Consider the following 17,556-nt stretch of genomic DNA (forward strand, 5'->3'; position numbering starts at 1 on the left):
ATAATAACGGGTTGAATCCGCTGTAATGTCCCGGATAGCAAACTGGGCTTCTGCCTGGAAAAACCATGCTGCTGGTTGCTGTTCCCAGAACTGCGGCAATTTAAGGGCAACGGCGTTCGTGTTCATTGTAAGTGTCTCGAAGAAAGTTGTCCAACGAGCTCGGGGTCACCAATGTAGGAACGGAGGTTCCTATCCGAATAATGAAGTCCAACGCAGTGAAACGAAATAATCAAGCTTTAATATACAAACAACTTTAACTAATAAAACTACAAGAGCAGATGTAAGCAGGTCTGTCCAGATCCACAGCCTCTCCAAGACTGCCACTAAATACTGGAACCCGACGTCATGACGTCATCACGTTCTCCGCGCCAACTGGGGGTCACGTGATCGGCGTCATGACGTCATCACGCGGAAATACAAGAAACTACACACAGCTTAAAGGTGCAGTCCTCAACTGCACTACAGAGTAGTTAAAAGAATGATTATTGTTCAGTGTCTCTTGGTGGTTCCGCCACAGGGCCCCTTCTTAAAGGGGCACGACTAATAAAACTGCAACTCAAACCAAAATTAACAAAAACTTAACAAATTTAAATCTAAATTCTATTTTGGGGGGTGATGAAGCACTCGAGTGTCTCCGGTGCCCACTGGTCGTGGAAGGCCTCGAGCGTGCCGGCCGACACCATGTGCTCCAGGGACACCCGGCCGCGAATGTAGCCGCGGAAGAGAGGCAGGCAGTCGGGCCGAACCGCCCGCTGCCTGGACCTGTTTATGGCCACCTTACCCAGGCCCAGGAGCCGTCCTGAGGAGGTCCCCTGATCTGCCCGCACCGGGTGACCAAAGGTCAGGAACATGGGACTGAAGTGCAGCCAAAGGTTGAGGAGTAGCCTCGTCAAATAGTGGAGAGGGGCAGCAACCTCTCACGCTCGACGTATACATGGAACACGGACTTATCCAGACCACAGAAGTTACAGGCAGCCTGAATCTACTTAAAATCCTATTGCAGGGGACTGCTCTGTGCAACAACAACAACTTGTATTATATAGCGCCTTTAACGTAGTAAAACGTCCCAAGGCGCTTTGCAGGAGCGATGATCAAACCGAGCCACATCGGAGATTTTAGGACAGGTGACACAGCTTGGTCAAAGTCATAGATTTTAAGGAGCACTGTAAAGGAGGAGAGAGTCTTAGAGGTGGAGAGGTTTAGGGAAGGAATTCCAGAGTTAAGGCCTCCGCAGCTGAAGGCACAGCCACCGATGGTGGGGAAATTAAAATCGGGGATGAGCAAAGGGCAAAATTGGAGGATCGCAGATATCTCGGGGGGTTGTGGGGCTGGAGGAGGTTACAGAAATAAGGAGCGGCGAGGCCATGAAGGGATTTAAAAACAAGGATGAGAATTTTAAAATCGAGGCTCTGCTTAACTAGGGGTGACTGTAGGTCAGCGAGCACAGGGGTGATGGGTGAATGGGATTTGGTGCGAGTTAGGATACGGGCAGCCGAGTTTTGGATGACCTCAAGTTTACGGAGGCTGGGAGATGGGAGGCCAGCCAGGAGTGCGTTGGAATAGTTGAGTCTAGAGGTAACACAGGCATGGATAAGGGTTTCAGCAGTGGATGAGCTGAGGCGGGGTGGAATTGGGCGATGTTAGAGGTGGAAATAGGCGGTCTTTAGTGATGGAGCAGATGTGTGGTCAGAAGCTCAGCTCGGGGTCAACTATGACACCAAGATTGTGAACAGTCTGGTTCAGCCTCAGACAGATGCCAGGGAGAGGGATGGAGTTTGTGGTGGGGACTGAAGACAATGCCTTTGATCTTCCCAGTATTTAGTTGGAGGAAATTTCTGCTCATCCAGTATTGGGTGTCTGACACGTTAGAGACTGTGGTGGGGTCGAGAGAGTTGGTGGAGAGGTAGAGCTGGGTGTTGTCAGCGTACATGTGGAACCTGACGCTGTATTTTTGGATGGTGTCATCGAGAGGCAGCATGTAGATGAGAACTGGGGGGGGCCAAAGATAGATACTTGGGAGACACCAGCGGTAACTGCGAGAGCAGGAAGAGAAACTATTGCAGATAATTTTCTTGCTATGACTGGATAGATGAGAATGGAACCAGGTGAGTGCAGCCCCACCCAGCTGGGTGACGGAGGAGAGGAATTGGAGGAGGATGGTGTGGTCGGTCTGCAGACAGGCCGAGAAGGATAAGAAGAGATAGTTTACCACTGTCGCAGTCACATAGGATGTCATTTGTGACACATTCCATGCCAGATCCCCAATGGAAAGGGGAGGACTCCCGCGTAGAGAGCCCTCCAGACGGCAGGATGGAACGCCGTGGTGTGTCCAGATGGCAGATGAAGTGGAGAGTGTGCCGGAGCAGCCCGTACAGGAAACCCCTCCGCGCAGAGTGGAATGGCACAGAGATTTCCGAGAGGCTGCTCAAGTTGTGAGGCGCCGACTCCCGAGGGAGGTTTTGGGGCCTGTCGCTGGTGAGAAATTCTGTCCGAACACGGTTAATATCGTCCAAAGTACCAGGACACGGACCCTTTGCAGCTCCACCTCCCCCGCACCCCCCCCCCCCCCCAATCCTCACATCACCCCGCCCCCTCACCCTTCCCCTCACCCCACCTCCCCCCACCCCAGCCCCCAACTCCCTTCACCCTCACCTCCCTCACCGGAGGCGATCCACTCCACCCACACCCGATGTTAATGTTCGGCCAGAAATTCGGGTCGGAGGCTTCCCGCGGGTGCAAGCCCCCGACCTGCACTTACCTAGCGCGCCGGCCGTTGTGCTGTGGGCCCGCGTGGGATTCCGATCCTGGGCCTCCTCCAACTGCCGGCGCGCAGTGCTCGTGTATCCCAGGGGCGCAGTTAGTTCGAAGCGTCCCCTGGGATCATGTGGGCCATGGAGAGCCAATGGTAGCAGGGAATCTCTATTCATAGATTTGACCAGAAGATCTGTCAAATCTATGAATAGAAATCGGCCCCAAAACATCACTAAAACTTTAAATAAAAAATTTTTTAAATCATATTTTTAAAATAACTATTTTAAACAATTTAAATTTTTGAAAAAATTAATTACTGTTTTTAATGGGGCTAAAAATAAACTCCTTTCTTTAAAGTATTTAAAAATAATAAACCTGTGGAAAAAATGTTTTAATTTTACTTAATTCACCATTTACCTTGTTAAAAGCAGGCCTTGCGGCTGCTTTTTAAAAGCGTAGCTGCTGGAGACTTACCCTCCCAGAGAAACCTGGAAAAAAAAACGGAAGTGCCAGGCGTACGCGCTGCCTCTCCGGCGCACGCGTTCAACCTGTGAACCCCTTCCTTTAAGGGAACGGAAGTTCCGGTTTCCCGCGCATGCGCAGTGCATGCACAAAACTGGCACTTTCGTTGAGCCTACACGAGAGTACCCCGTGCGTACTCACCCGTGAGGGCCCGAATTTCTGGCCCGTTATCTTGGATAGATTAGAAAAGCTCAAAAATTGATAGGGCTGTTTAAAGAGATGGGACAGGTGCTCTGTGATCAGAGCAAAACAGAGAGGAAGTAGCTGATGTGTGGCACCATGATCACATTGTGGTCAGTACTCTGCGTTGTGGCCTGCTAATATAACGCGGCAAAAAACTCAATCTTTACTGCAAGAAACAAACATTTTTTTGGCAGTGAAAACTAATTTACTCTTTCAAAACCCCGCGTTCTCACATGCCTGAGCTTGATGCTCCATAATTCAGCTGGCTCATGTAGTTCCTATTTTCAAAAACGGGGACAAATCCGAGCCAGGCCCATCAGTGCGACAGCGATCACAGGGGGAAGATGCTTGAAGGGATCCTTGGGAAAGAGAAGGGGCCATTAGAGATACTTGACACGGCTTCCGGAAATGAAGGCACACAATTTGCCAAATTATAACACAGAAATTCCTCCAATCATCATGGGTCCCGTTGTATAACTCAGCCCTGCTGTGTTGTCAACAGTACATTTCCTGGATGCCACATGGGACAATGGCAGCTGAGTGCATACCATGATCTCGACTCGATCCATTTAATCACGGGAACACCAATTGTATTCAGCAGCACATGCTTCATTCCCCAATGAATGTTGCGTGTCCTCCTGACGGTGCTGGCTGCTGATCGGGGCTGATGGTTCTAAAGATGTTGCTCGCTCAGGGGACCATCCCTGTGTAAGCTCAGTGGCGTTGGTCTTTGTAGGGGCCGTTGGAGCCAAGTCTGCTCCTCTTCTTACATTGCATCAGGACCAACGCACTTTCCAGCTGGGGCCACCGGACAATGACCAATGGGAACACTGGTCCTCCTTCACCCCCCCCCTCCCCCCACCGGCAACAATTAGCTTCTAATTGACCTCTGGATCTATTGGAAGCAAATAAAAAAACAAATTTACTTTTCTGTAGTGCATTTCACAACCTCAGGACGTTATGAATGGAGTAATGTTGAAGAGTAGTGACTGTTGTAATGTAGGAAACGCAGCAGCCAATTTTCGCACAGCAAGCTCCCACAAACAGCAGTGAGAAGGCAAGATAATCTGTTTGACGTAATAAAGACTCACTACGCACTTGGTTGAACATAAAGCAAGGCTTTAATCGACTTGTAACAAAACACGGAGGTCTAGTTAGTCACTAGCTTCCTGTTTCCAGATTGTCTCTGGCCAAGTTGGGCCCACGCCCGAGTATTTATACTGCTCGGACGGTGCCCTCAGCTGGCCGTCCAGTAGTACTTCCTGAGTTACTTCTTGTAGAAGTTGCGATTTATGACATTGTTTTTGGTTGCGGGATACATATTTGGCCCATGTCATCACAAGAAGCCACTTGGTTTCGCCCCTCCTGCGAAGCTAACTCAGATTTAGGATTTGAACACAAGGCCTCACTGGACTGTCCAGTTTATTGTCGCGCTGTACGGTGCCTACCCATTTCAACAGAACTGATTTTCAACTTGCATTTATATCGCCTTCCACAAATCTCAGGACATCCCAAATGGCTTTACGGCCAATGAAGTGTAGTCACTGTTATAATGTAAGAAACCTGGCAGCCAATTTGCGCACAGCAAGGTTCCACAAACCGCAGTGAGATAAATGACCAGGTAATCTATTTTAGTGACGTTGGTTGAGGGATCAATATTGGCCAGGACACCGGGGAAATCTCCCCCAGCGCCTCTTCGAATTAGTGCATTGGGATCTTTTATATCCACCTGAGAGGCTGAACATCTCATTTGAAAAATGTACCGCCTACAAATGTCGAGGCTATCGCACTCCTGACATCACACTTCGTTCAGTTGTGATTGGTTGGTGTTTTAAACAGACAGAGAGCCAGTTTGTCCTGACCTTGATATGAGGTAGCAATCTGGGGAAATGTTAACGATAATTAGCCTCTAATTGACTGCAAGATGTTTGGGCTGCCTTCCCCTGTGAAAGTGCCTGAGCAGCAGCTTTAAAGGGACAAGCCAGCTTTTCAACTAACCAGTGAAACCATGCGGCAGTCCCTCGATTTACCCATGTGTTATATATATATATGTGGGAGATTTTAAAAAATCTAACAATATCCTCAAGACGAGTGAGCAGGTGTCTGATTCTGAGTTACAAACTGAAAATATTGGGCCGCCCTAAAATAAATCTCGTCTTGTAGTGTCAGAGGACTGGCGGATAGCTAATGTTATACTGTGGCAGAACCACTGAATGACTCTGGCTAACTGTATATAATTCTCTTTAACGATGTTCTAACACCAGCCTAAACCTGTACCATTGTGTTAGGCATTACTGTGTTTTGTATATAGAGTTTGCATGTACGGGGCGTGGCCCCTTTAAGAGCGCGGGAAAACGCGGGCAAACGCGCTGACGTCACATCGCAAACCACGGGGCTGCCCAGGCAGTCCTCGTGGCATCTCCGTTGAGTAAAGACCTGTTTAATTGTTCTCGTGTGTCGATCTCCGTTATTCGTAGGAATTCGTTAATTCCTACAATACCTGTATTTAAGAAGGGGGATAGAACATGTCCAGGGAACTACAGACCAGTCAGCTTAACAGTGGTAGGAGGAAAAATAATGGAATTCCAATCAAGAAACATCTAGAAACCAAAAAATATGATAATAAATAGTCAACATGGCTTTCAAAAGGAAAAGTCTTGCTTGACCAACGTTATTGAATTTTTTTGAAGAGGTAAAAGAGAGAGTAGACAAGGGTAATTTTGTAGATGTAATTTATCTAGATTTCCAAAAGGCCTTCGATAAGGTGCCACACAATAGAGTAATGAACAAGGTCAGAGAAAGGGAGTCGGGGCAAGTAGCAGAATGGATAGCTAGCTGGCTTGAAGACAAAGCAGAGAGTATGGGTAAAGGGTAGCTATTCACAGTGGCAGGAGGTAGGAAGCGGGGTCCCACGAGGGTCAGTGCTGGGACCACTGTTAACAATTTATATTAACGATTTAGACTTTGGAAGCAAAAGCACAATTTATAAATTTGCGGACGCCGACAAATTGAGAGGGATAGTCAACACTGAGGAGGGCGGCAACAAATTACAAGAAGACATTGGTACACTTACAGAATGGGCATATAATTAGCAAATGAATTTAAACATAGATAAGTGTGAGGTATTTCATTTTGGTAAGAAAATAAGGAGGTCACAAATTACTTGGAAAATAAGAATCTATGGGTAGAGGAACAAAGGGATCTGGGAGTACAAGTACACAAATCACTACAAGTACACAAATCACTAAAAGTAGCGATACAGGTTAACAAGGCCATAAAAAAAGCAAACCAGGCAATAGGGTTTATTTCTAGAGGGATTGAATTGAGAAGTTATGCTAAACTTGTATCGAACCTTGGTTAGACCACACTTGGAGCACTGCGTACAGTTTTGGTTGCCATAATTTAAAAAGGATATAGAGGCACTGGAGAGGGTGCAGAGAAGATTTACAAGGATGATACCAGAATTGTGAGGGGATACATATCGGGAAAGGAAGAACAGGCTGGGTCTGTTCTCATGAAAAGAGAAGGCTGAGGGGTGACCTAATAGAGGTCTTTAAAATTTTGAAAGGTTTTGCTAGAGTAGACAGAGAGAGAGTGTTTCCACTTGTGGGGAAGAGCAAAACTAGAGGGCATCAATATAAGATAGTCACCAAGAAATCAAATAGGAAATTCAGAAGAAACCTCTTTACCCAGAGAGTGGTGAGAATGTGGAACTCGCTACCACAGGGAGTGGTTGAAGCGAATAGCAGTTAAGGGGAAGCTAGAAGGAAATGGAGGGTTAGATGAGGAACGATGGGAGGAGGTGCAAGTGGAGCATAAACGCTGGCATGGATGGTTGGGCCGAATGGTCTGTTTCTGTGCTGTATATTCTATGTAAATCCTCTTAAAATCCAAACAAGCAACAGTGAAATCAGGACATACCCAGCAGGTCAATCTGTTGTTCAGAAGACAGGATAATGTTCTGACTTAGGGGCTTGTTGGAAATGTTTACCATTTCCATCCTGTTCTGTTTTTTGATTTCCATCGCTAGTGCTCTTGGTGCTCTGCTGACCAACCCGATTTCCTTGTTGGTTAGACGGAAAAACCATGTACATGCCTGTGACCATCAGAGCAACTGCAAAAGTCTCGACCGGTCCAGCCAAGTGCACATTTATTACAACATTTACAGAGTCTCATTTCATTAGCTGCAGGCACCCAGGCTTTGAGGTCTCGCCAGTTAATGAGCCAGGCATGTGGTTTGAGGGAGGATCTCCACTGAGTAGATGGGGCTCATCACATCTGGCCATCAGCCATATCGTAATACTCTGCAGAATAAAAAACAGATCGTCTGTTATTGTCAAAGCAAGTAACTGTTGGAATGAAAACAGAAAATGCTGGAAACACTCAGCAGGTCAGGCAGCATCTGTGGAGAGAGAAACAGAGTTAACGTTTCAAGTCGCTGACCCTTCGTCAGAACTGGAAAAAGCTGGAGATGTAACAGATTTTAAACAAGTACAGGAAACTTTAGATTTACCGGCACCTAAATAACTGGAAATCTCAGTTAACCGGCAAAATTCAGGAGTAGGTTCAGGTAAGTTTTACTTCCGCCTTCCTCGATCTGTTGCTGTGCAAGGGTGTGGCTGCAGCTGTTGCTAAGCTACAGAGACGCTTGGAACTTGTGGCCATTGTTCTGAACCTGTTGCTAAGCAACAGGGTTTGTTCCTTTATACGGAGCTCTCCGCTCTCATCTTTTACTATAGCTTTCGGTTATCCGGAATTTTTGATGAATCGGCACCACGTCGGTCCCGGATTAAAAAAAAGATTCCTGTACAGAGGCAGGGAAAGGGGGGAGAGGAGGAAAGAACAAAAGGGAAGGTCTGTGATAGGGTGGAAGGCAGGAGAGATTAAATGACAAAAGAGATGATGGTGCAAGGCGAAAGGAGATGGTAATGGGACATGTTAAGAAACAAAAGATGATTCGAGATGAAGTGTAAATGGAATTATCAGAATGATCGACAGCTGTCGTCAGGAAAAAATGGGGGCAGAGGTTGTGATCTGTGTAGTGTATGTACCTTTAAGAGAGAACTACTTTTACAGCTCCTGTATACTGTAGTACCGGCAGTGACCACACCTGTATATAAGCCTTGAGCATGCCTCTGTACCCCAGTCTTGAGACTACCCTACTCCAGTAAATACCTGCTGATCGTTAAGTTACAGTATTCGTGTGGTTATTCAAAAACATCATACTCTCAGAATCACAGATCTAACAGTGGCGACGAGTGTCGATTCGAATCTGCCTGTAACTCTGCATTTCCCTTCGAGGATTCGCTCCGGGAGGACGGTGGAAGAAAGTCGAGGCCAGAAGCACGGGCGTCGACCACGAGCAACCGCCCAGTCGTCCGGCAGGGAGTGAACATCGCAGGGGAGGCTGTGGAGAGTCGGGCTTGGTTCCCCAGCCATGACTATCAGCAATAGACTGACGACAGGTACAGCGCAGACCCTTCCCGGACAGCGGCGGCTGGAGCCGACAGACGGCAGAGAGAAAGCCGAGCAGCGTCGACGGGGTATGACAGAGGGTGAAGCGCACAAGGCGCAGCCGGGGGTTGAAAACCGAGCAGCGTCGAGGAAAAACAAAATGGGGAGAGAGAGAGGGTAAAGCAACAGCCGGGTTCAGGACCGAGCCGCGGAGAAGAAGGAAGAGCGCGGGAGACGCCATTTTTAGAAGCCACAGCGGAGAAGAAGGGCAAGCGCGGGAAGGAAGGAAAGCGCGGGAGACGCCATTTTGTGCCAGCGGAGAAGAAGGGGAAGCGCGGGAGATGCCATTTTTGACAGTTAAATCACACCCAGGGATGCCGAAGAGTGGCAGTATCTCTACGTTCGACAATGAAGTCGAAGATTGGGCGACATATGTGGAACGTATTGAGGTGTACTGCAGGGCGAATGAAGTGCCAGATGCTAGGAAAGCACTGGTTTTGTTAAATTCCATGGGTGCAAAAACTTATGGGTTACTGCGAAACCTAATAACCCCAGAGAAGCCTGTGGACAAGAATTTTGAAAACATAGTAGAAATCCTACAGGACCACTTAAACCCCACACCGCTGCTGATAGCAGAACGATTTAAGTTCCATAAAAGGAACCAACACAAAGACGAAAGCAACGCTGAGTACTTAACGGAACTGCGCAAGCTATCGAAACACTGCCAGTTCGGAGTGGGACTAGCAGATACGTTAAGGGACAAGTTTGTGTGTGGGCTGCAAAGTGAAGGAACCCAGAAACGGCTTCTATCAGAAAAGGATCTTACGCTGGACGAGGCTTTCAGTATGGCAGTATCACACGAAGCAGCCGCAAGGGGCGCTGCAGAGATACAACGGAGACCGCAAGAATATGGCACCAATGAAATGTCCTATGGAACAGGGAAGTGCTATCGCTGCGGCAGAACAACACATGACCAGAAGGATTGTTGGTTCAAGGACCAAGTGTGCAGACAGTGTGGAAAAGCAGGACACATAGCAAGAGTCTGCAGGTCTGGGAAGAAAACCAACAGTAAGAAATCTCCACAGGAGAAGTACAAAAAGGTACACAAGGTGATGGACAGTAGTTCAGATGAACAGAAAAGTGACAGAGACTCCGGAAGCAAGGAGCTGGGTTGTCTGAAACTACATAAGGTAACCAAAATGGAGGATCACCAGACTATCTGGGTTACACTCAAGATAGATGGAGTCCAAGTGAAAATGGAATTGGACACAGGATCAGCCCTAACAGTCATAAACCAAAGGGACTACAAGCGGCTATTTTCACATATACCCTTGAAAGCTACAGAGATTGTCTTGAAGACGTACACGGGGCAAAAAGTCTACCCCAAAGGAAAAATAAGGGAGAAAGTGATCTATAACGGCCAGGAAATACCTAAAATGGACATCTATGTATTGCCAGATGGAAGACCACCACTACTAGGACGTGAATGGATCCGGACGATACAATTAGATTGGCATTCCATACAGGCACTGAAGGCTGAGGCCAAAAAGGATGACGACGTCACACCTGGACGACTGTCAAAAATGCTAACTGATGCAAAAGATGTGTTCCAGGAGGGACTCGGAACACTAAAAGGCATAACAGCAACTATTAAAATAGAGGAAAATGCAAGCCCAAAGTTTCTTAAGGCCAGACCAGTGCCTTATGCGATCAGACCAGCTGTCAAAGCAGAGCTGGAAGGGTTGGAACGTTCAGGAGTACTGTCCAAAGTAGACTGGAGCGAGTGGGCTACACCCACTCAATGAAGAGGTCATTGAGTAATACGCTTGGGGAACCAAAGAACGTCCGCATCTGTGGGGATTTTAAGGGGACAGTGAACCCAGTCCTTCACACGGTACAATATCCGCTTCCACGAATTGAGGATATTTTCGCCTCGCTATCTGGAGGTAAACGCTTCACCAAAATTGATCTAGCCCAGGCGTACTTGCAAATGGAGGTAGAAGAAGCCTCGAAACAATACCTTACGATTAACACTCATAAAGGTCTCTATCAATACAACCGGCTGGTGTTCGGGGTAGCATCGGCTCCGGCTATTTGGCAAAGGGCGATGGATCAAGTCCTGCAAGGGATTCCAGGGACCCAGTGTTATTTGGACGACATCCTGGTCACGGGCGAAAATGACAGTGATCACCTCGCCAACTTGGAGAAGGTGCTCACCAGATTAAAGGAATATGGGCTATGAGCTAATCGCCACAAGTGCGAGTTTTTCTAGAAGCAGATCTCGTATTGTGGCCATGTCATCGATGAAGAGGGGTTACTTAAGTCCCCTGAAAAGATTGAGGCAGTAGTCAAGGCTCCAGCATCGGAAAATGTGTCACAACTGAGGTCGTTCCTCGGGCTGGTAAACTACTACCATAAGTTCTTACCAAATTTGTCCACGGTGTTACACCCACTGAACACCCTACTGCAAACAGGGGTACCATGGAAGTGGAATGACGAACATAGACGAGCTTTCCAAAAGTGTAAAGAATTGATCACATCAAAAGAGGTGTTGGCCCATTTCAACCCAGCACTACCAATTCGTTTGGCATGTGATGCATCACCCTATGGTATTGGAGCGGTGCTGTGGCACAAATTCCCAGACGGGTTGGAGAGGCCAGTAGCCTTTGCGTCTCGGTCACTAACCTCAGCCAAGCACAACTACGCCCAGATTGACAGGGAGGCCCTCAGCCTAGTATGGGGAGTAAAAAAATTCAACCACTATCTGCATGGGCAGAAGTTCACCTTGCTGACTGACCACCAACCACTTGTCTCCATCTTTAATCCTAAGAAGGGCGTTCCAGTGATGACTGCACAACGGTTGCAAAGATGGTCCCTGTTTCTAGGGGCAAATCAATATGAAATAGAATATAAAGGCACGAAACAGCATGGAAACGCTGATGGGCTATCGCGCCTGCCACTGCCTACTGTGGAGGAAGCACCAGCAGTGGATCCTATCGAGATATTTTATTCGTCAATAATTGAACGATTGCCAGTAACGAACGCGGATATAGAGAAGGAGACCCGCAATGATCCGGCGCTGTCTCGGGTATATGATTTGACGGTGAGGGGATGGCCAACACATGGCGACTCACTGTTGCCAGCATTCTCATCCAGAAGAGAACAGCTGTCAGTATGCCAGGGGACAGTGATGTGTGGATCCAGAGTGGTAATTCCACCTAAGTTAAGGGAGAGAGTGCTAAATGAGCTTCATGAAGGTCATCTGGGGGGAGTGAAAATGAAAAGCCTTGCTAGGGCTTATGTGTGGTGGTCGGGAATTGATCAATAAATCGAAGACCTAACCAAGAGCTGCTCAGGATGCCAGAAGGTCCAAAATGCACCACCACATGCCCCTCTACACCCATGGGAGTGGCCCTCCTCTCCATGGCAACGGGTGCATATTGATTTCACTGGTCCATTCATGGACTCAATGTTCTTAATAGCAGTGGATGCTTATTCGAAATGGCCTGAGGTGATAAAAATGTCCTCAACCACGACAGAGAAGACGATTGTAGTCCTACGGACCATATTTGCCAGGAACGGCTTGCCAGAGCAGATTTGCTCTGATAATGGACCACAGTTTGTGTCCGAAGAGTTTCGAAAACTTATGAGAAGGAATGGGGTAAGGCATTACACATCCGCCCCATATCATCCAGCCACCAATGGATTGGCTGAGAGGTTCGTACAAACCTTTAAGAAGGCGATAAAGGCCATGTGCGACGAGGAAATTCCACTACAGCATAAGGTGGACAATTTCTTATTAGCCTACCGAAACACGACACATGCAGTTACCAACCAGACCCCAGCCATGATGTTCTTTAACCGAAGGTTGAGATCTCGTCTGGACTTGCTCAGGCCAAATGTGCGAAGAAATGTTGAAGATAAACAATTCCAGCACATCAATGAGAAGCCGACAAGGAGCTTCAACGTAGGACAACCAGTCTTGGCCCGTGACTACCGAACAGAGAAATGGCAACCCGGAACGATATGCACAAGGCAGGGGCCGTTAATGTACACAGTGGATGTCGGGGAGAACATTGTGAGATGCCACGACGATCAGATCTTAGCGACACAGGAATGAGTCAACCCCATGTCTCGCGTCCCTGGAGATGAACCCAACATACCGGTAGCATCTACCTCAGAAACAGTAGCAGTGGAAACGGATGAAATAACCGACGAAAAGAGGCCAGAATCGCCTCCGCACCAAGAACAAGAACCTCAGGAAAGGCGCTATCCCGAAAGGATCAGGAAGCCGCCCCAAGACTGAATCTATAAATGGACTATTGTTGTTAATGTACATGTTGACATGTTAATTGTTATTTGAATATTATGGGTACTACTAATCTAAAAGGGGAGGAATTGTAGTGTATGTACCTTTAAGAGAGAACTACTTTTACAGCTCCTGTATACTGTAGTACCGGCAGTGACCACACCTGTATATAAGCATTGAGCATGCCTCTGTACCCCAGTCTTGAGACTACCCTACTCCAGTAAATACCTCTTGATCGTTAAGTTACAGTATTCGTGTGGTTATTGAAAAACATCATACTCTCAGAATCACGGATCTAACAATCTGAAATTGTTGAACTCGATGTTGAGTCCGAAACTCTTGGAAATTGGGAAGTGTTGGATAAGCCTGATTGGAAAATACACTGCACTGTCTATCGCTCCTTTCACTGGAGATTTACAACAACTCGCATTTACGTAGCGCCTTTAACATAGTAAAGCATTCCAAGGTGCTTCACAGCAGCGTTAACCGACAAAAATTGACACTGAGCCAGAGAAGGAGACGTTAGGACAGGTGACCGAAAGCTTGGTCAAAGAGCGGAGTTTTCAGGAGGGTCTTAAAGGAGAAGAGGTTTAGGGAGGGAATTTCAGAGCACAGCTGCCAAGGTGTGATGAGGTGAGTGGGAGATGCACAAGAGGCCAGAGTTTGAGGAGCGTAGTTCTCGGAGGGTTGTAGAGCTGTAAGCCCCTGTGTATTGTACAGTCATATCTGTCCTATCATTTAAATATAAACTCAAATTAATGTGACTGTCCTGCATAATCGGTGTAAACAATAAGACTGAATAAAGCAGAGCGATTGAACCTGCTCTCCCTGCACCCCACCACTTCAGAGAAACGATTTCCTCTGCTGGGGAATCCAGAACAAGGGGCCACAATCTTAAAGTTAGAGCTAGGCCATTCAGGGATGATGTCAGAACATATCGTAAGAATTAGGAGCAGGATTAGGCCATATGGCTGATCTTCCACCTCAACTCCACTTTCCCGCCCGATCCCCATATCCCCTGATTCCCCTAGAGTCCAAAAATCTATCGATCTCAGCCTTGAATATACTCAACGACTCAGCATCCACAGTCCTTTGAGAGAATTCCAAAAATTCACAACCCTCAATGAAGAAATGTCTTCTCATCTCAGTCTGAGATGGCCGACCCATTATCCTGAGACTATGCCCCCTAGTTCGAGACTCTCCAGCCAGGGGGAAACAACCTCTCAACATCTACCCTGTCAATCCCTCGCAGCATCTTATGTTTCAATAAGATCACCTCTCATTCTTCTAAACTCCAGAGAGTATAGGCCCAATCTACTCAATCTCTCCTCATAGGACAGCCCTCTCATCCCAGAAATCAACCCAGTGAACTTTTGTTGCACCGTCTCTAAGGCATGTATGGCCTTTCTCAGATAAGGAGACCAAAACTGTGCCCAGTACTCCAGGTGTGGTCTCACCAAAGCCCTGTACAATTGTAGTGAGACTTCCTTATTCTTATACTCCAACCCCCTTGCAATAAAGGCCAACATGCCATTTGCCTTCCTTATTGCTTGCTGTACCTGCATGCTAGCTTTCTGTGTTTCTTGTACGAGGACACCTAAACCTCTTTGAACACCAACACATTTTTTAAATGATGAGAAACTATTTTCTGTTTTTCTATTCCTACCAAAGTGAATAACCTCACATTTCCCTACATTATACTCTATCTGCCACCTTACTGCCCACTCACTCAGTCTATCTCTATCCCTTTGCAGACTGTGTCCTCCTCACAGCTTACTGTCCCACCTAGCTTTGTATCATCAGCAAACTTGGATACATTACACTCGGTCCCTTCATCTAAGTCATTGTTATAGATTGTAAATAGCTGAGGCCCGAGCACTGATCCTTGCGGCACCCCACTAGTTACAGCCTGCCAACTGGAAAATGGCTGGTTTATCTCTACTCTCTGTTATCTGTCCATTAACCAATCCTCTATCCATGCTAATATATTACCCCCAACCCCATGGGCCCGAATCTTGCGTAGCTCCCAGTCAGGAAACACTTCACACAAAGAGTAGTGGAAATCTGGAACTCGCTTCCACCAAACAGTTGTGGATTCTTGGGGTCAATTGAAATTTTCAAGACTGAGAACTTTTTGTTGGTTATCAAGGGATTATGGATCATAGGCGAGTAAATGGAGTTGTACAGATCAGCCATGAACTAATTGAATGGCGGAGCAGACTCGAGGGGTAGAATGGCCTCCTAATCCTATGTTCACCTCCCCCCAGCCAGTCTTTCCCAATAGCTGACTGACCCCTATTCACACATTGTTGGTCAGCGGCACTCAATGTAACTCTGGGTATGCTTGCAGGCTGCCTCCTCCTTACTTCTGACCCTCAGCTCCACAAGCCTTTGTTCCTCAATCCACAGCTCATCACTGCTGTGTGGGGGCCATGCCCAGGACCCCCAGTCATACGAGGCCCCCACTAAGCATCCTGTGCAAATGTGATTCATTTGACATATGATTCGTCTTATTATTGACATAGTGTGAAATGTGCTATGGCCTGATCTCATCATGCATTTTACTACGTGATTGTACTTTAATGGATCTTGGGGCACCAGGAATTATTACCCCGGCTCTGCTCTTTGGGATGTTTGAGACAGGATTTAGGGAACGGAGAATAGGAGGGAGCAAGAGAATTAAAAAGAACAAGTTACTGCTCAGATATGTAGCCCTTGGAAAAACCAAAGGAATTTTTTTTTAATATTTGTTCCTAGGATGTGGGCGTCGCTGGCAAGACCGGCATTTATTGCCCATCCCTAATTGCCCTTGAGAAGGTGGCGGTGAGCTGCCGCCTTGAACCGCTGCAGTCCATGTGGTGAAGGTACTCCCACAGTGCTGTTCGGCAGGGAGTTCCAGGATTTTGACCCAGTGACGATGAAGGATCGGCGATATACTTCTAAGTGAGGATGGTGAGTAATTTGGAGAGGAACTTGGAGGTGGTGGTGTTCCCATGCACCTGCTGCCCTTGTCCTTCTAGGTGGAAGAGGTCGCGGATTTGGGAGGTGCTGCCGAAGAAGCCTTGGCGAGTTGCTGCAGTGCATCTTGTAGATGGTACACACTGCAGCCACGGTGCGCCGGTGGTGGAGGGAGTGAATGTTTAAGGTGGTGGATGGGGTGCCAATCAAGCGGGCTGCTTTGTCCTGGATGATGTCGAGCTTCTTGTGTGTTGTTGGAGCTGCGCTCATCCAGGCAAGTGGAGAGTATTCCATCACACTCCTTACTTGTGCCTTGTAGATGGTGGAAAGGCTTTGGGGAGTCAGGAGGTGAGACACTCGCCGCAGAATTCCCAGCCTCTGGCCTGCTCTTGTTGCCACAGTACTTATGTGGAATTGGACGTGTTATACTTAAAATCGGAACAATCAAGGTGAAGGGAAAGCCCCACAGTGCAGGAGACCCCAGAGTGAAAGAAGACGGGATAAATTATGTAGTAGTATTTAGGCAATGCCAAGCTTGGGATTTTAGAGGCCCAAAGATCTTTTAAAGACCTGTGAATGTTGGGGGAGGAAGATGGAGTTAAAGGAGGCGATAGTCTTTTTCAACACAGTGAGAGCAAGGAAGAGTACGTCGGACAAGGCGGTTAGGAGGGACTGGGCAGGAACACGAGATAATTCCTGCCGTTGCAGCTTACCTGAGGCTGGACGAACGTCGGCTCCGACTGTCCCTGTGGCGCTTGGCGGTGGGGGTGGTGGCACAGCTTTACTAGGAGGCAAAAAACCAACAGCGTCCAGTTAAAGGCGACAAGTTTTAGCGACTAAAGCACCTGACTGGAGTTTGCTGACTGCGGCCTGCTGGCCTTTTATTCATTGCCCGGTTTAACCAGCTCTATCTAATGGGGCCAGAGCCGGTTTAACCAGCTCTCTCTCAAGGGACCATGGCCCGGTTTAACCAGCTCCATCTCATGGGGCCACGGCCCGGTTTAACCAGCTCTATCTCATGGGGCCAGAGCCAGTTTAACCAGCTCTCTCTCAAGGGGCCATGGCCCGGTTTAACCAGCTCCATCTCATGGGGCCACGGCCCGGTTTAACCAGCTCTCTCAAAAGGGGCCAGAGCCAGTTTAACCAGCTCTCTCTCAAGGGGCCATGGCCCGGTTTAACCAGTTCCATCTCATGGGGCCACGGCCCGGTTTAACCAGCTCTATCTCATGGGGCCATGAAGTATATCCACTGCTGAGGGTCTAGGGAAGACGGGTTGGGTGGAATTTAAAGTACAGAGTGAGGGGGGTGGGTGGGGGTTTGCCTCGGTGTAGGTACGTTTGAACAGTTGCTATTGGCCAAGTGGGGAGCTCGAGTTTGCA

At 47.8% G+C, this 17,556-nt stretch overlaps 1 protein-coding gene across 1 annotated transcript in view; it reads right to left on the bottom strand.

Annotated features, from left to right (window-relative positions):
• Positions 1–7,497: 7,497 nt before the first annotated feature.
• The window catches only part of LOC147101487 (proline-rich protein 29-like), a 41,630-nt gene continuing 31,571 nt past the window's right edge, over positions 7,498–17,556 (bottom strand). The window contains exons 5-6 of the mRNA XM_085966626.1: positions 16,891–16,961; positions 7,498–7,760 (exon numbers count right to left, since the gene is read on the bottom strand). Coding sequence (XP_085822752.1) covers positions 7,729–7,760; positions 16,891–16,961 — 103 coding nt within the window. The 3' untranslated portion in view covers positions 7,498–7,728. The remainder of the gene's footprint in view (positions 7,761–16,890; positions 16,962–17,556) is intronic.

Source organism: Somniosus microcephalus, chromosome 24 (assembly GCF_052327205.1).
Source record: "Somniosus microcephalus isolate GS21.2 chromosome 24, FLI_Smic_1.0, whole genome shotgun sequence".
Classification (NCBI taxonomy): domain Eukaryota; kingdom Metazoa; phylum Chordata; class Chondrichthyes; order Squaliformes; family Somniosidae; genus Somniosus; species Somniosus microcephalus.